Source organism: Canis lupus, chromosome 17 (genome assembly GCF_003254725.2).
Source record: "Canis lupus dingo isolate Sandy chromosome 17, ASM325472v2, whole genome shotgun sequence".
NCBI classification, from domain to species: domain Eukaryota; kingdom Metazoa; phylum Chordata; class Mammalia; order Carnivora; family Canidae; genus Canis; species Canis lupus.
Window position 1 is genome coordinate 39,620,223 of NC_064259.1, and position 16,883 is coordinate 39,637,105.

The window sequence follows — 16,883 nt, forward strand, 5'->3', positions numbered from 1 at the left end:
ATGTTCTCAGAGCATATGCATACCAAAACACTTTTAAAGAATAATGGACACAGTTAAGGTAGAACCTAGCATTTTATTTAGATCTTCATTAAACTGTTGGAATTGAGAACCAGACATACGTAATAAACCTCCAAAAATAGATCCTGAAAGGCACTTTCTGCTTAGGGCAAGCAGTCATGGAATAAGCATGTAAACAAGCTGGCTTCTCTGTACCACACCAGCCAAGTCAGCTTTCTCCATGGCCAGCCGCACCAGCTCTGCCCTCCCTTCTGTTAACACCAGCCAGACCCCCTGTAGGTCTAACCCAAGGTTTTTCTGTAGGACACCTTGGCCTACCTGGGAATGCTGGAAAACATGTTGTTAAAGGAATCATGGTGTTGAGGAAAAAAAAAAATCTTTTAAAAGCTGCCATCTGAGGTGATGGCTTCTCTGTACTTACGCCATACCCCAGAATACAATAAATAAGCAATTAGAAAATGTTCAAGTATGAAGGGATTTCCTCCTCCCCGCCAAAAGCACTGCTCTCTGAAGGAAGCTGGTTTCTCTGTAGCTACACCAGCTGTTCAGAAAGCTCATTGGACCTGGTTTTGAAAATAAAACAAAGTTAAAACCCTGGGAGGAATTATTGTGCAGTGTGGAGTACTCAGTCTTTCTTATAAAGAAAAAAAAAAAGTTATCTGGTACCAAAGTGTGCAACCTACAGACCCTCAGGTACTGCCCTGTGACTTCTCTGTATGACATCACAAGGGTGCCAAGTGCCTGTTTTTCTAGAGCTAGGAGTTGGTGGTTTGGCTAGTGCTGAAACCATGCATAGGATTGGTTTACTAAGTAAAAACCTTATTACGTACGTCCTCCAAAAGACAGCTGGAAAGTGGAGAGATTTTGATTTGGTGCTATTTAAGAGATGGCAATTAAGAGCATAAGCACCAGGGAGATGGTTTAATGGTAACTGCCTTTTTTTTTTTTTTTTTAATGTCAGGCTAGAGCTCCAACTGGAACTTGCGTTACATGCAAGAATGATTGGATAGGGAACACTCCCTGACAAAGAGCTACATAATTAGAAATGGATCAAGTTATAGGGAGGATAAGGGAAGGCTTCACATTCATAATAGAGCTCAAGACATTACAAATTCATGCTGACAGGGCTATGGCATTGCCAGACAGAGGCTATAATGGAACTACAAGTACTTTACGTGCACATTACAGGACATTTTCAGCATTTGGTGGGGAAGTCAATGCAATTAGGATTTTAGAAGGTTGGGTGATAGGGCACAAAGGTTCAATTTCAAAAAGCATTATTTACTACAGTGTTGTTGGTTTGTTTCTAGGCAGTTACATGGATCACCTATGCTCACTAAATTCATTATAATGGTGAACAAAACACCTAGGGACAGAATAGCAAGCCCAACTTACAGTCCCCCACACAAGCTAAAATTCATGTCATTGACTAGAGTGACTGCAACTGATCAGGAGCTGAAAGAGGACAGGAAAATTTAGGAAGAAGGGCCCTTTCCCTCAGAGCTTGAAGGCTTCTCTGTAGCCTACGCCAACAAGTCTGGGGAAAAAAGGCTAACACTTTCAATATTTAAGCTTTTTGGGTACTTCCCATGGGAAGCTGTCCCTACCAAAGTGGCCATAGGCTGCAGTCCTCTGATAAATTGGCTTCTTCAGATCCAGATCCCTGGAATATACAAGTCCGTAACTTAATATGTAGCATTCAATTAAAATAAAGCAAAACAATCAGCAAGACTCATTTTCAAGAGTTCTGGCAAATGAGTTCAGTTCTCTGGGGTTTGCTAGGAAAAAAGTTTGTGGCAGAAGTGTTTGTTACTTCCCTGGTGTCCAAACTCCTCGCACAGTCCTTATTAGTAACTATAGTTCTTGTTTTTCCATCCTTGGCTCAACAAATATGAAAACTTGTCATTATTCTGAGAAATTCCAAGTATCAAAAGCTCATCTGAGATTATGGCATACTTACCAAGGTCCCATGCCCACACCCTGTTTATTTTTATAGCAGCCTTGATATCCCACTTAACTGTACACTAATTTCTTTTAGGTAAAATACACATCCTTAAATAACACAAGCACAAATCCCCGTATCAAATGTGGAAGACTTTCTTTTTAGGGTGGTTAGGGTGGTTAGTCTAAGCCATGGAACACTGTTAATTTTAGATTTTTCTTAATATAAGCCTTTACTAAAGGCAATTTAAAGATAACATCAACAGTTCCAGGAATTAAAACATTTCCCCACTTGAGTCTTCACACCTTCACCTTCTCGGATTTGAATATATCTCCTATATACACACGCACCCACACCCTCATTTTTCACTAGCAATAGGCTTTACCATCTTTACCTGACAATGACCCCAGGGCGGAGGTCAAAATTCTTCTTCACAATCTCTAATAACTCTCTCTCACTCTTCTGAGAGGTGCCATAATGGAAAATGGAGATAGACAATGGATGAGAAACTCCAATAGCATAAGAGACCTAAAAGGATTCAAATGTCATAAGAGTCAGTGATTAAAAGACCCACACAGTTATGTAACATGCTGGCATTTAAAAAAGAAATACTACGCTAAATGCCCTCCCACTTGCATGCCTTTCTAGTCACTCCCAGTTATATAAAAGAGTATATACCTGAACAAGAACCCTTCTGCACAGACCTCCTTTAACAAGGGATTTTGCCACCCAACGAGCAGCGTAAGCAGCTGAACGGTCCACCTTGGTATAATCCTTTCCTGAAAAGGCACCACCTCCATGAGCTCCCCAACCGCCGTAAGTGTCCACAATGATCTTCCGGCCAGTCAAACCAGCATCACCCTGAAATTACAGGATTTAAGTCACTTTATACCTAGTGCTTTCCAATAAATGGTTCTAGGTCGGGTTTGTTAAACACCTATTCTCTGTCACTCAAATATCCTCAGAAGATTCACATGCAGACTTATAAAAATCCAGAAAAAGGTGGTAGTAGCCAAATCTGCAAGTAACCGTTACAGAACTCAAAAAAAGTAAATGGAATTGTATTATAAAGCCTTACCTGAGGCCCACCAATAACAAATCTGCCACTTGGCTGTAGATGATAGATTGTATCCTCATCAAGGTATTTTGCAGGTACAACAGCTTTGATGACTTTTTCCTTTAGGGCATCCCTCATCTCATCAAGACAAACCTCTTCATCATGCTGAACAGATATAACAATTGTATGGACTCTGATGGGAAGCACAGCACCTCGATCCTGCATGTACTGCACAGTCACCTTGAAGGCAAAGCACATGACCAGAACATCAATTTATTAGACAGGACAGAGAACCAAGACAAAGCTAAGTTATAATACAAAGGATAAATACTGTTTTTTCTCAGCTTTAAACAACTTTACTGACGTTCTGGGCCAATGCAATCCAGGTTTATAATCATCACTTACTTGAGTTTTAGAATCTGGGCGTAACCAAGGCAAAGTACCATTGCGGCGTAGTTCAGCCAGTTTTGCATTAAGCTTGTGTGCTAAGACAATAGTTAAAGGCATACATTCCTCAGTTTCATCAGTGGCATAACCAAACATCAAACCCTAAAAAAGGAAAAAGTCACCAATGTGATCAGTCCAAGCTTCAGAATTTAATGATAGAAGAGATGCAGACAGACTCTATACCAAGGTACCTGGTCCCCTGCACCAATGTCTTCCTCGTTCCGGTCAAGATGAACACCTTGAGCAATATCTGGTGACTGTTGCTCCAAGGCTACCAGCACATTACAGGTCTTGTAGTCAAACCCTAAAAACAAAACAATACCTTAAAAAGAAAAAAAAAGGAGCCATGGCAATACCTATGCCTTCTATTTACAAGTATCTGGAATTTTAACTACTACTAAAGAAATCAAATCCAGATACCCCCCTCCCCCCACACACACTTTTCAATAGTGTTTCACTCATTTTAACAAAAAGACCTACACTAGTACTTGTTTTCATTAACTGAAAAAAAAAAATATGCAGGATTTTTGCTTTTATGAAAAAACTATGTACTAACAACGTATGTCTATTGTAAAAGTGAAGCCTTGCTTTGCATTGTTTCGGCCTACAAATTTCTTAAGAAATGTCCTATTTTTGGATGAGGGGAAACCTGTAGCAACACTTAGAACTTTCAGAGAACAGGGCTGGAACAAAAGGGATAATAACACTGTACAACTGGAATTACAGGTTAGCAGGAACTAAGAGCTAAAGAGGGTTGAAAATATTTGGGAAAATGAGCTTAGAAAAGCCAACTCCTTAAAACACACCTTTGGAAGAATCATCATATCCAATGTGTTTAATGGCTTCACGAACCACTTTCTGGTAGTCAACAGCAGCTCTGGACGTAATTTCCCCAGCAAGAAGGATCATTCCAGTTTTAGCAACAGTTTCTAATAAAAGATAAGTTCACACTCAGATGTCACTCTTACAAAGTAGTTTTCTTGATGTTACCTTGATAAGCAGTGTTTAGAACCTACCACAAGCCACTTTGGCATCAGGGTCCTGCTGAAGGTGGGCATCAAGGACAGCATCACTGATCTGGTCACAAATCTTATCTGGGGGAAAAAGAAATTCCTGGCTCAATCTCTTTATCTTATCAATGGAAGTAGGTCATGCAGCCTTATAATTACTGCTGTACAGATCTTTGGGAGAGCTTTTAAAAATTGTGGTAAAACCTACAGAATGTAAGATTTACCAATTTAACCATTTTCAATCATACAATTCAATGGTATTTCAAGTACGGAGATCTTAACCGCTGTCTAATCAAAGCAGAGCTTTACCAGAAACCATGTGCCTGAAGAATAAACGCTGGATATAATGCTGCATATTACTTGAAAACTTGACACCAGTCTTAATATAGATGAACCACAAGCTCACCGACTCAGATTAGCCAGAATGCCCAACACGTTTAATACACTTAACCTGTGATACATGCACCTTAACCTTTGAAGGACTTCATCCCATCTCTAAAGTATTTCAAACATTTTGAAAAATTAAGTTCCCAGGCAATACAATTTCCACTGTTAACTAAGTACAGGCACATAATTGAAATTAATCAAATTAAAGCAGAATAGTTTATATTCAAATCCCAAAGCAAAGCTGGGAAACATTTCACTCTACAGTGTTATTCTTCAAGGACAATCATACTTACATTTTATCCCCCAAATTTAAAGTCTTCATTATAAATCTAACCAACCAGAAAGTTGGAACTTTTTTTTCCTTGTTATCAATTTCTCCCTGATCCTAAGGAACACTAATCAGAGCAACAAAAGATAATGTCAATTGAAGAGTCAAAAACAATGAAAGGACACTTTACAAACAGAAGGAATAAAATATTTATTTTGCCAGAGGTGTAGTCCAGGAACATGAGCTGAACAAACTGAAAAATATCCAAATGTATTTTGAATCCTTCTTTCCCCACTGTATTGCCATCTATTAAAAAGTGAGAGAACAGAAATACCTCCCCCTGAGCTACCACTTTCCTGAATTTTCTACAACCATCCGTAACTAAAGCAAAATGTATATCGCAGTCAAGTGGGAAGGTCAAGGCTTATTTTATGAACTGCTATAAATGCCTGTGACTTAAGTGATTATATTAATAAAAGGTGGGTCAAATATGTGTGAAGTTCTTAACACTGAGGGAAGGTGGGTAACCCACACCAGAACACCTGACCTTCCCTAATCAGGATCTTGATGTCTGTCCTCTCCTACACCACTAGGCTGATGCTTGTGGGATTTCATCAGAGGCACAGTAGACTTAGTATACAGAAATGGATCCTTAAAACCATTCGACTAGATAACTATGTCATCCTGGTTATCCTAAGAAAAGGCAGAACCAATAGAGCTAAATAGTGATCTTCATCAGATGATGTTTTCAGGCTGAGATTCAGAGTTCCTTGAAATAGCTTCACTCGTTCACGTGTAAATTGATCTCCATAATGGCGGACTAGTGGACAAAGCCCGGAGAAGGAACTGTTCGGTAAAACCTTGCCTGACGGTAAAGCACCAAAGACTTTAAAGGGAAATCCAACGCAATGACAGCTTACGCTTAATTCATGCTTCCTATCCTTTTCAAACGCCATCCAAATAAGGAAAGGCCTTCCCCAACCTGCGCTATATTTAGTTGGAGGCTGTCACCTTGACGGCAAGGCCATATATTGCCGAAGGGCACGGCCAACGTCTTCTGGGAGCCGTAATGGCCCAAAACAAGGAATTAACGGAAACGGGAGCCATCCGGTGGCCTGGGCCCCCTCGTCCGCACACCCGAGCGCGCCGGTAGCCAGACGGCTCCCCCTAGCCCAGATGCCACATGCGGCAAACACGTGGTTGCGGCTGCAATGCGGGGCGCGCGCTCCCGAGGCCCGGACGCGAGCGCTCGGGGCCGGCGGCCCACTCGAGGACTTTCAGACGGCGGGGCGGAGATGAGGAAATAGTGCCCTCCCCGAGTGGAGCACAGCTGCCCCGGCCCCCGCCCTTCTCGTTTTCTGGAATCTTCCGCATGCCGAGGCGCGCGGCCGGATGGGAGGAGAGGAGAGGAGGGAAGGGGGAGGGGAGCGGCGGCCACGCGCTCGGCACCGGCGGCGCCACGAGGAAAGCGCGCGGCCGCCGCTCTTCCCACCGCCCGCCGGGCGAGGGCAACCAGCGTGGGCACTGCCACCTGCGGGGCCCGGCCGGCCCGGCCCGGCCCACGCCCCGCCCCTCACTTCGCTCCAGGGCCCGTCACCTCACCTGGGTGGCCTTCCCCCACAGACTCTGAAGTGAAGAGGAATGTGCCCTCCTCGATGAACGCCTCGTGAAAGCCGTTGAGCTGCCCGTTCATGTTGGTGTTCGTAGCGGTGAGCGTTAAGTGGCGTTGAGAAAAAAGGGAGCGGCGAGGCGACGACTGCGAAATGCACAAGCAGAAGACAGCGTCCTACCGAGCTCGGGCGGGCGGCGCGGAGCAAACGAGGCGGCGGGCGATGCGGCCCCGTATTTATACACAGCGCCCGCGCGCGCCCGGCCCGGACCCCGCCCCCCGGCGCCGCGCGCCAATGCGCCACTCGCGCGGGGGTAGGCAGAGGGGCGGGGCGCGGCAGGGGAGCCCGGGCTGAACCACCCTGCGGGGCAGGGGGAGCGAGCGGAGGCGACGCGACCCTCCTGCGGGTGTTTAGTTACCCTGAGCACTTCTAACAAGGGGCTCGGTGGACAGGCGAGTGGGTGGGGCCCCTGTACCCTTCCGATCCGAAGTGGGAGGAAAAGCGCGGAGGACTTAGTGGGCCCGTTCCCCTTGCGGGGACATGGCACCTCCCTTCCGACCGTTGATCGGGCGATCTGTCCGCGAGGCCGCGTCCCCCGGCGGCGGCGGCGAGAATCGGCCGAGGTTTTGTCCTCAGGCTCGGCCGGGAGGGTCTTTCCGGGCGCCCCCCCCCCCCCCCCGCCCGCCTTTAGATGTCCTGGCGGCGGGGAGCCTGGGGCCCTCGGCCCTGAGACAGTGGCCATCTTGGCTGGTCAGCGCGCGTCACTTCGCACGGCCCCACTCCTGCTGGCGGCTGGAGGTCCTGAGGGTTGCTACGGATTTCGTGCTTAAGGCCTCGATGGTGAAAAATGGCCGAAAAGCAGAATAACCAGAGTTCTGCCATCGATGTAAACCATTGCCCTCGTACTTCCACGCCAGCGCTAAAGTTTCCGAGAGAGGCCCTTGCCCTTTGTGGCTCGTGCAGCGAGGCCCGCGCTCCGGCCCCTTCAGCCCCCGCCTTCTCGGCCCAAGAAGGGAGGCCCTTTGCGAGGCTGACCTTGCGCTTGCAGACTTTCCTGTGTCTGTCAGCGGGTAGTGATCCATGTGGAGGGTGTCCTTTCAATCCTCTGTTGAGGAGACTGTTGGACTTTTTACTTGAGGGGAAAAGCCTTGTGTTAGCCTTTGTAAGTGAGTAAGCAAATGTCCTGCTAAGGTGAAATGGTGCCTTTCGTGAAGCTTTCACTTTAAAATATCCGCCTGCGTCTGTCCCAGTTCTGCCCATGAAGGGAATTAGAGGGAGAGAAGAAGAAGAAAAAAAAAAAAAGAAAAAAAGAACACAACAAAACTTGAGCCCACAAGGAGTAGGGAGTCAGGAAGGGATTCCATGGAGTCTGCGTGTGGAAGGAGCCACAAGGGGAAAGGAGGGCAGGTGTCACCTGCTCTGGGCCAGGGGCTGACAGGGGCTGCTGTTCTAGTGGTCCCGAGTGCATCGACATCGACTTGAATGATATTAGGGAAGGATCTGCTGCCCTGATTGGATGCACGGTACCCTGGGGAGATGAATGAGACCCTGACACACACACACACACACACACACACACACACACACACACACACATCCTTGGAGCAGCTTCCAGCAGCTTTAACGCTCAGAGAATTAGCTAAATTCTGAAGAACAATCCTGTCGGCAGTGGGAGGAAAGGTGGGAGTTTGCCATTGGGAAACAATGGCAGCACTTGGGCTGTGCTAGGGGCTTTGACAAAGACGGTTAAGAGAGGGCTCACGAGCTCTCGACTTTCGGGCCACATCCGTGGTCACTCAAAGCAGGCAGCAAGGTTAAATCTCAAAAGAGACAACATGTAAGCTTTTATTTGTTGTTGTTTCTTAAAATAACCACGGAAAAGCAACTGTATAAGACTATTTCATAATTTTTCTTGTTTTAATGTATTTCACCTTTTTTTTTTTTTTAAGCAGAATGCAAATTTATCAACTCACAATGAGTAATAAAATTGCCAACCGGAACAAATTGCATGTGTAGGCTGGTCAGTGCATTATCTCCCAGCAGAAAAATCTATATGGGAAGCCAGAATATAATTAGAAGGTTATTTGGTTAATATAGAGTCAGAACAAGGGGATTAGTTAAATTTAATGATTAGCTAATTAAACCCTGATACCCCTATGCTACCAACTCCACAGCGGGGCTGTTTCTGCCAAGGAGATTAGAATCAGCTGTTCATACTTGCTTACCTACGTCTTTCTTGCTCGTAGCATGTGTAATATAGTGGTTACGAATAAGGGGTTTTGGAGTCAAGCCTCTGCCACTTCTTAACAGTGTTGAGCAAACAGCCTCTGCATTTCAGTGTCCTCAGTCTATAATATTAGCATATTAATAGTACTATCATAGGATTACTTCGAGGATTTAATGAAATCATGCAAATAGTCTTTAGCTTTAGAACGTAATAGATTTTTTTTTTTAAAAAACATCAGTTGTAAAAAATAGCCCTTCAGTGACTTCTAATTGCTGTTAAGATATAGACTAAAATACCTACGTATCTTGAGTGTGATTTGGCTGCTCATCTTATGTCACTTTCTCCTGTTTTTTTGTTTTTTTTAGTTTGGATTTCTCTTGATTAGTAACAGTTGCATTATTAATTGATTCATTTCAAAGTAAAGCAGACACATTTTCATTGATTGTATGTTTTTCGCATTGTTTCTTACTCCCACAAATATTTATGAGCACTCCTGGTAGGCAGACCTGGGGACTGGTGCTATGATAGTCCTGGTCTCTGCCCACCCCGGAGCTCTAAATGGGAGGAGATGCCTGGCTAACTCCTCCTCATCCTTCCACTCCAGCTCAGCTGCCACTTCCTGGATGAAGCCTTCACCTACACTGATTTCTCACAGGGTCCTGTGTTTCCTACTAAGTGCTGTTTGTGTTCTGTTTTGCTCAAGCTTTGTTAGTGTCTGATACACAGAAGCTGATTAGGAATGTTTGAGGAGAGGAGGAGAGAAGAGCAAAACAAAAAATAGGAAACATAAAGAAGGAATAAATATTGGGAATGGCAGAAGAAAATAGGGAAATGAGAAATCCTGGGGATCATGTAAAATCCTTGGGATCAATGAAAAGAGCTACAATTTTGTTTTAATTGCAAGCATCATAAAATTGAGGACCTTTTACTAACAGGGAAGTTCATTGCCATCCTTGCCTGAGAAGAGATTTCTGATTCCATACATTAGTGCCTTTAAGGGTAAAATAAACCAGGAGAAATTATTGGTTTATTTCATATTTAATATTAATGAGATTTGTTGAATGTGAAATGTTGTAAAGCACAAATAAAAAATCTAATCACTGCCTAAAGGATTCAGATTTCTCAACACGAAGAATATTAATATGTCAGTAGTCTATGAAAGTGGCAAGGTTGGGATTGGATAAACTAGTGTTTGTGACTCACATAGCAAATATAATAACTCCAGGTCTTATCAGTTTGCTGGTGAAGAAAAGAGTTCCAGTAACTAAGAGAAAGCATTTACCATGCAAAGAGTTGTTGATGGGGCTGGAGAAAAGAGGAAGATAACAGTAGGTATTTCAAAGAGCAATAGAGAAGGTGTGGAGATATGAGAAGAAAGCTGCTAGGCTGTGAATCTTAAGAGTATCTTCTATGTGATGACAGGCCAAGAAGAAGGAAATCTAGACCAGATGTCTACAAAATTGGTCTAGTCCTTTAGGGCCAAAGCTCAGACATCTCAGATGGCCTCAGATACAAGCTAGCTCTAGTGGGATCTGAAACATATACAATGTGAATTCCCTTATTTTTAGGCTTCTTGAAATTTGTTTTTGTTTCTTTTTTTCCCCCCCTAATTCTTTTTTTTTTTTTTTTTTTTTTTTTTTTTTTTTTTTTTTATGATAGTCACAGAGAGAAAGAGAGAGGCAGAGACACAGGCAGAGGGAGAAGCAGGCTCCATGCACCGGGAGCCCGACTTGGGATTCCATCCTGGGTCTCCAGGATCCCGCCCTGGGCCAAAGGCAGGCGCTAAACTGCTGCGCCACCCAGGGATCCCTCCCCCCTAATTCTTAATCAAACCTTTTGACAATCCCAATAAAACTCATGAGGGAGAGAAGAATGGATAGAGTATAATGAAAACACCAAAAGAGGCAATAATATGATGACAATATAATTTATTGTGGCCGTCACTGTTCTAATATCTATGCCCCACGACAGTTCTAACAGAGCAGTTACTACCTCTTTTCCTGCCTTACAAATGAAGATGCTATCACGTGAGTCATCCAGCTCAAACATCAATTCGGTAGTGGAGCTGGGACTTGAACTTAGGTCTGAGCTCTAAATTCATGCTATTTCTTACAAGTCAAGTAATAAATACTTCACACTACCCGAGATAACTAATGATTTTAGTTTATATCTGGGGTGCGCGGCTGGCTCAGTCAGTGGAGCATGCAACTCTTGATCTCAGGGTTGTGAATTTGAACCCCATGTTGGGTATAGAGATTACATTAAACAAGTAAAATTTTTACCAAAAGAATTTAGTTTGGGGACGCCTGGGTCGCTCAGCGGTTGAGCGTCTGCCTTTGACTCAGGGTGTGATCCCGGAATTCTGGGATCCAGTCCCACATTGGGCTCCCAGTGTGGAGCCTACTTCTCCCTCTGCCTGTGTCTCTGGTCTCTGCCTCTCTCTCTGCATCTCTCATGAATAAAAAAAAAAAAATTTAGTTTGTATCCTTTCATACCTTTTTCTATTAACATGCACACACACAAATACACACTTTACATGAAACTTTGATTTTTCTCTTAAAATTTTTCATGGCCATTTCTCCGGGACACTGGAAATAAGTCATTCATTTTTTTTTCTTTTTCTTATTGTAGTAAAATAAACATAATATAATTTTAACCAAATATAATTTTAACCACTTTTAAGTGCACAATCTGTGGCGTTAAGTTCCGCAAAATCATTCTGTTAATAACAGTAGAATATACTGTATAGTTTGACTCTGCCATACAATTCATTCAGTTTATGCCTTACTGGTTGACATTCAAGTTGTTTCCCATTTTTGCCCTATACACAATGCTGATGAACCTATTTGTTCATTTGTTTTACAATTTTTCCCCAGATTTTATTTATTTATTAGAAAGAGAGAGAGAGAGCACAAGCAGGGTGAGGGGCAGGCAGAGGGAGAGGGAGAAGCACACTCCCCTCTGAGTGGGGAGCCCAATGTGGGGCTGAATCCCAGGACTCTGGGATCATGACCTGAGCTGAAGGCAGATGCCCAACCAACTGAGCCACCCAAGCACCCCAAAGCTAACATATTTCACTTTTGTGAACCAGTTTTTTTATTTTTGTAGAAAAGATGTCCCAAAGTGGGATTGCTAAAATAAAGGAAATGTACATTTTTACATGTCATTAGTTATAGCCAGATTACTTTCCAAATGGCTGTCAAAATTCACATTCCTTACTAGTAGGGTATGACAATACCATTTCCCAACTCTCCCACCAATGCTGAGTTGTTATCATTTTTAAATTTTTGTTAGTATGACAAATGAAAAATGTTGAGAATATTTTTATACCCTTGGGAGACCTTTTCAAGAAAGACAGAATATCCAAAAGTCACAAAGGAAAAGATTGAGAACTTAACTACATTAAAAATGAAAAATTACTGTATCAGTAAACTCCAACAATAGGAGTAAACATTTGCAATGCATATTACAAAGGGTTAGTACCAATTGATAAGAAAATGACAAACAGCCCAATGAAACCAAGGAAAAACAATGCAATTCATCAAGGAGGAAATGCAAATTGTCTATAAATGTGAAAAGATACTCAACCTCACTGATAGGTAAATGAGTTCATAAATTGAGTTTGGGAAAAAGAAGGTACAGAGAGGAAGGAAGAGCAGAAGGAGGAATCTAAATACTAGGATCTTCAGTCTTTAGCTCCCCTATTAGTTTGGCCTCTGGTGAAGATTTCATGATTTTGATGATGCTTTCCAGAATTTCTAATGGTGCCATTCATGGAGGTGCACAGGAACCAAGCACTAGAATTCAAATCTCTCTCTCACCCAAATATGGATGGGGTTCTCAGGATTATCCCAGTCTACCTGCTGCCAAAGGCTATACAGCTCATCAATCAGGGACTCCTGTAAGGATTTATTCTCACCATTTCTGTTGCTGCTTAGCCCAGCCACTTGGCTGTTGTCTACAGTGATGTCTACTTGACTCATCAGTATCTTTATTGGGACAGATTGAGATTGTTTTCAATACCTTGTAGATGTATCATTGGCCATCCTCAGCTTTTCTCTGAAAGTCAATGCTGTTTCCCATAGACAAGGTATTATTTGGGGACTTACCTCTTTAGACCCTACCCCAACGCTTCAGGAAGGTGCATACTCATCTCTTGGGACTGGTCCTAGTTTAGACTTGCTTGCCCTGAATTCAGGGCCAAGTGAGCCCCTGGATGAATGCCAACTTTGTCCTATTCATACACCTACTTGCTTTTGCTTCTAGCTTTGTTTGCTTGCTAATACCTGGGCCTCCCTGATCTGCCTTCTCATCTCTTTATCCCTCTACTTTTTTTGTTTGTTTGTTTGTTTGTTTGTTTGTTTTTTGCTTATTGTTTTTGACTTGACCTCCCACTAATTGATATCTCATTTGGGCTCAGGGTCCTTCCATTGTAAACTGCCTCCACAGGCAGCCAAAGGAAGAATCTGCCCCATGCCCCTGGATAACTAAGGATGTTGAGGGTAGAAGTAGGAAGGAACTCCTGTATCCTCTGTCACCCAGCTCTGTTCTTTGGGAGGACACAGCTACCCCCAGGACTGAGAAGGCAGGTGTGGCAGGGCAACTGGGAGCACTTGGTCCTGTCCTCAGTGGTGTTGCCTTCACAATTCACAGAGACTTTATACACTTGCTGAGGTTTTTGCCATCCTTTGATAACTTTTCAGTCCTTCAAGCTACCCAGTTCTCTAGGAAGCCTGAATAGTTGACGTTCTCACAATCCCATTTAAGGGAAAAAGGCAATCCACAAACGAGAAATGTAAAAAGACTTTTGTTAAACTGTATTCTGTGATTAAAGGCCTGACAGAGAAAGAGAGTACAAAGCAGGCCATGGTCAGGATCAATGAGGTTGAGATCTTCCTAGATGCTAGGAAGCAGAGTTCTGGTCTTTGCCCCCAGATGTTATCTTTGCCCCAGAGTGATGTGACCCTTTATATACACTCTCAGAGAGTTCATGGCACCTATCACAAGGGAGATGGTCTGGCAGAGTGATCATCCTGTGCATTCTGCTGGGATGGTGCTTTCCTCTGTAAAGGTTCTCCGTATCTTGCTTCCAGGCTTCCAGCTGGAAGACATCAACCCAACAGTCATGGATTAGGTTATATGCAGATTAGAACTAGCAGGATCTGTTTCTGGAGTCCTTTGGCAACTGCAACAGCTGGGATTCAGAATAATGGGCAACATTTCTCAAATAGATAATTTAAAGAAACAGTGTTGTGGTTTCAGCCCTGGCTACACTTTAGTATCAACTGGAACACTTTAAATCAAGTGATGCCTAGACCTGCAGATTATTAAATCAGAGTCTCTTGACCTGGGACAGGGCACAGGTGGGTTTTTAAAACAAAAGATGATTCTAGTTAACAATCAGGCTTGAAAATTATTGGGCTAGCCAATTGTTGGTTGAATCAATGGTAATGACCTTACATCTTCAAGAAGCCTGCAAGATCCATATTATATATATGATAAAAGTGTTATTCTTCAGGACCACAGACACCTTTGTGGGAAGCCGTGGGTTCTCAAACTTTAATGTGCATACATATCACCTGTTAAAATACTCATTTTAGCAAGATGCTACATTTCTACAAGCTCCTAAGGTGGTGCTGATCCTGCTGGACCGTGAACCACAATGAATAGCGAGAATCTAGACCAGCAGTCTGCAAATGGGGATAGGGTCCCCCCGAGACTACATGAAGCTTCCCAAGGTCTATCTAGACACTGATAGTTTTTTTAAAAATTTATTTATTTATTCATGTTAAACACAGAGGCAGAGGGAGAAGCAGGCTCCCTGCAGGGAGCCTGATGCAGGACTGGATCCCAGGACCCTGGGATCATGACCTGGACCAAACACAGATCCTCAACCACTGAGCCACCCAGGCATCCAAAAACTGTTAGTTTTAATTGATGAATTTCCAGATCCCTAACTTCCATCTCAGCTATTTTCTAAAACTGATCTGCCGGAGAACAAAGTTTTTGTTTTGTTTTTAATTTTAGATAGAGCAAGAGAACAAGAGAGCATGGAGACGTAGAAGGGGAGGGAGAGGGAGGATGAATCTGAAGCAGACTCTGAGCTGACTGCAGAGCCTGACCTCACAACTGAGAGATCATGACTGAAAGATCACAACCAGAGCTGAAACCAAGAGTTGGACGCTTAACCAGCAGAGCTGCCCAGGCACCCCTGATTTGCCAGAGAATAGACCTGAGATGAAAGAGTGGGTTCCCATCTCCTAAGTCCCCTTTCACAGCTGCCCTTCTATTAAGTGCTTTAAAAAAATGAGGCCTCTCACTCAGCTGAGTCCCATGCTGGGGTGCTAAACAAGGGAACACACTGAAATATTGGTGGAGAAATATTGGTATTGAGAAAATGAGTGATTCTGAGAACTAGCAAATCTTTTTGCAGATTAAATCTTATTTAATCCTTGTTTTCTACACAATTGGATGACTTAATGGCATTGTTAGCTAATAGGTATTACACACAATTTTGGATGATAGATCATTATATGGTTTTGTTTGGATTTGGGGTGTTTTTTTTTTTTTTTTGGCATTTAGAAGGAATTAAAAACATTTAGTATAATTGCCCTAACAAAACTATTTATGTGAACAAGGGTCCTTAGTGCTTATATCTTAATGAAAAATAGGATTTGAATCAATAATTAGCCCTGTCTCTTTCTAGCAATAGTAATATTCTTCTATAGACTTTGAACTAATTGAGGGAGAAAAAAACCCATCCACTTCATCACACACATCCACACTTATGTATTTTTCCTCTTTTGATTGATGATTATAAAAGATTATAAAAAATAAAAAAAGATTATAAACATTTGTGATTTTGATGAATTGTATACTTATTATATTGATAAGTCAAGCCAAAGGAAATTTGACAAATGCTCAGACTTACAATGAACATTTTCTAATATATTTCAATTTATATGCATATTTTGGAACAGAATAGGTGATAGGGCAACCAATAAAAGGCTTTGAAGATAAAATATAAAATAAGTACAAAATTCTGTTGGGAAGGTAGATTGGGGTTCACAAAGAAAGAGGAATAATACAAATTTTTGCACTTTTAAAGAAGAATTTGTTCATATATTTTAATTTTTATTTATTATCTTTTGTTCATGTAGTTTTTATTTATTTTTTTTTTGTTCATGTAGTTTTTAAAATGAATGATGGTGGATATTAACTCTATGGGATTTAGATTCCACTGGACATATTTAAGAGTAAGGGTTTATTATATTTTGAATGCCAATATTTACAATATGCTGAAAGTTACAGCCTTTCTAATATACTTATGATGGAAAACTTTCAGATATCTACTTAAAAATATACTGGTAGCAGGGGTGCCTGGTTGGCTCAATCAGTTGAGCATCTGACTCTTGGTTTTGGCTTAGGTCATGATCTCAGGCTCCTGGGATCAAGCAGAGCTCACTATTGGGCTCTGCACTCAGCATGGAGTCTACTTGTCCCTCTCCCTCCCCCTCTGCTCCTTCTCACCTCAAATAAGCAAATAAAATCTTTTTTAAAAAATATGCTGGTAGCATATACTTTTAAAGCATTATTTTGGAGTTAAAAAGCCACAAAAATTGGAAGAGTATCTAGGATACTCCAAGAATTGAACCTCCAAGAATTGTTCAGAGCTTATGTAAAAGTAATTGTAAAAGAAACAACTCAGGATGGTCCAGGAAGAAACTTTTTGTGAGCCAGATCCAAGTAGCATGCAGAAATATTAGTAAAAGGGGGATCCCTGGGTGGCGCAGCGGTTTGGCGCCTGCCTTTGGCCCAGGGCGCGATCCTGGAGACCCGGGATCGAATCCCACGTCGGGCTCCCAGTGCATGGAGCCTGCTTCTCCCTCTGCCTATGTCTCTGCCTCTCTCTCTCTC

At 42.7% G+C, this 16,883-nt stretch overlaps 1 protein-coding gene across 1 annotated transcript; it reads right to left on the reverse strand.

Moving 5' to 3' along the window:
* Positions 1–53: 53 nt before the first annotated feature.
* Positions 54–6,951, reverse strand: MAT2A (methionine adenosyltransferase 2A). The gene is made up of 9 exons (XM_025453795.3): positions 6,732–6,951; positions 4,481–4,558; positions 4,271–4,393; positions 3,656–3,768; positions 3,423–3,566; positions 3,039–3,257; positions 2,639–2,821; positions 2,355–2,488; positions 54–1,681 (listed from the first exon to the last, which is right to left on the reverse strand). The coding sequence occupies exons 1-9, from the start codon at positions 6,820–6,822 to the stop codon at positions 1,579–1,581; spliced, it is 1,188 nt and encodes a 395-aa protein (XP_025309580.1). The 5' UTR covers positions 6,823–6,951; the 3' UTR covers positions 54–1,578.
* Between the last annotated feature and the right edge of the window lie 9,932 nt (positions 6,952–16,883).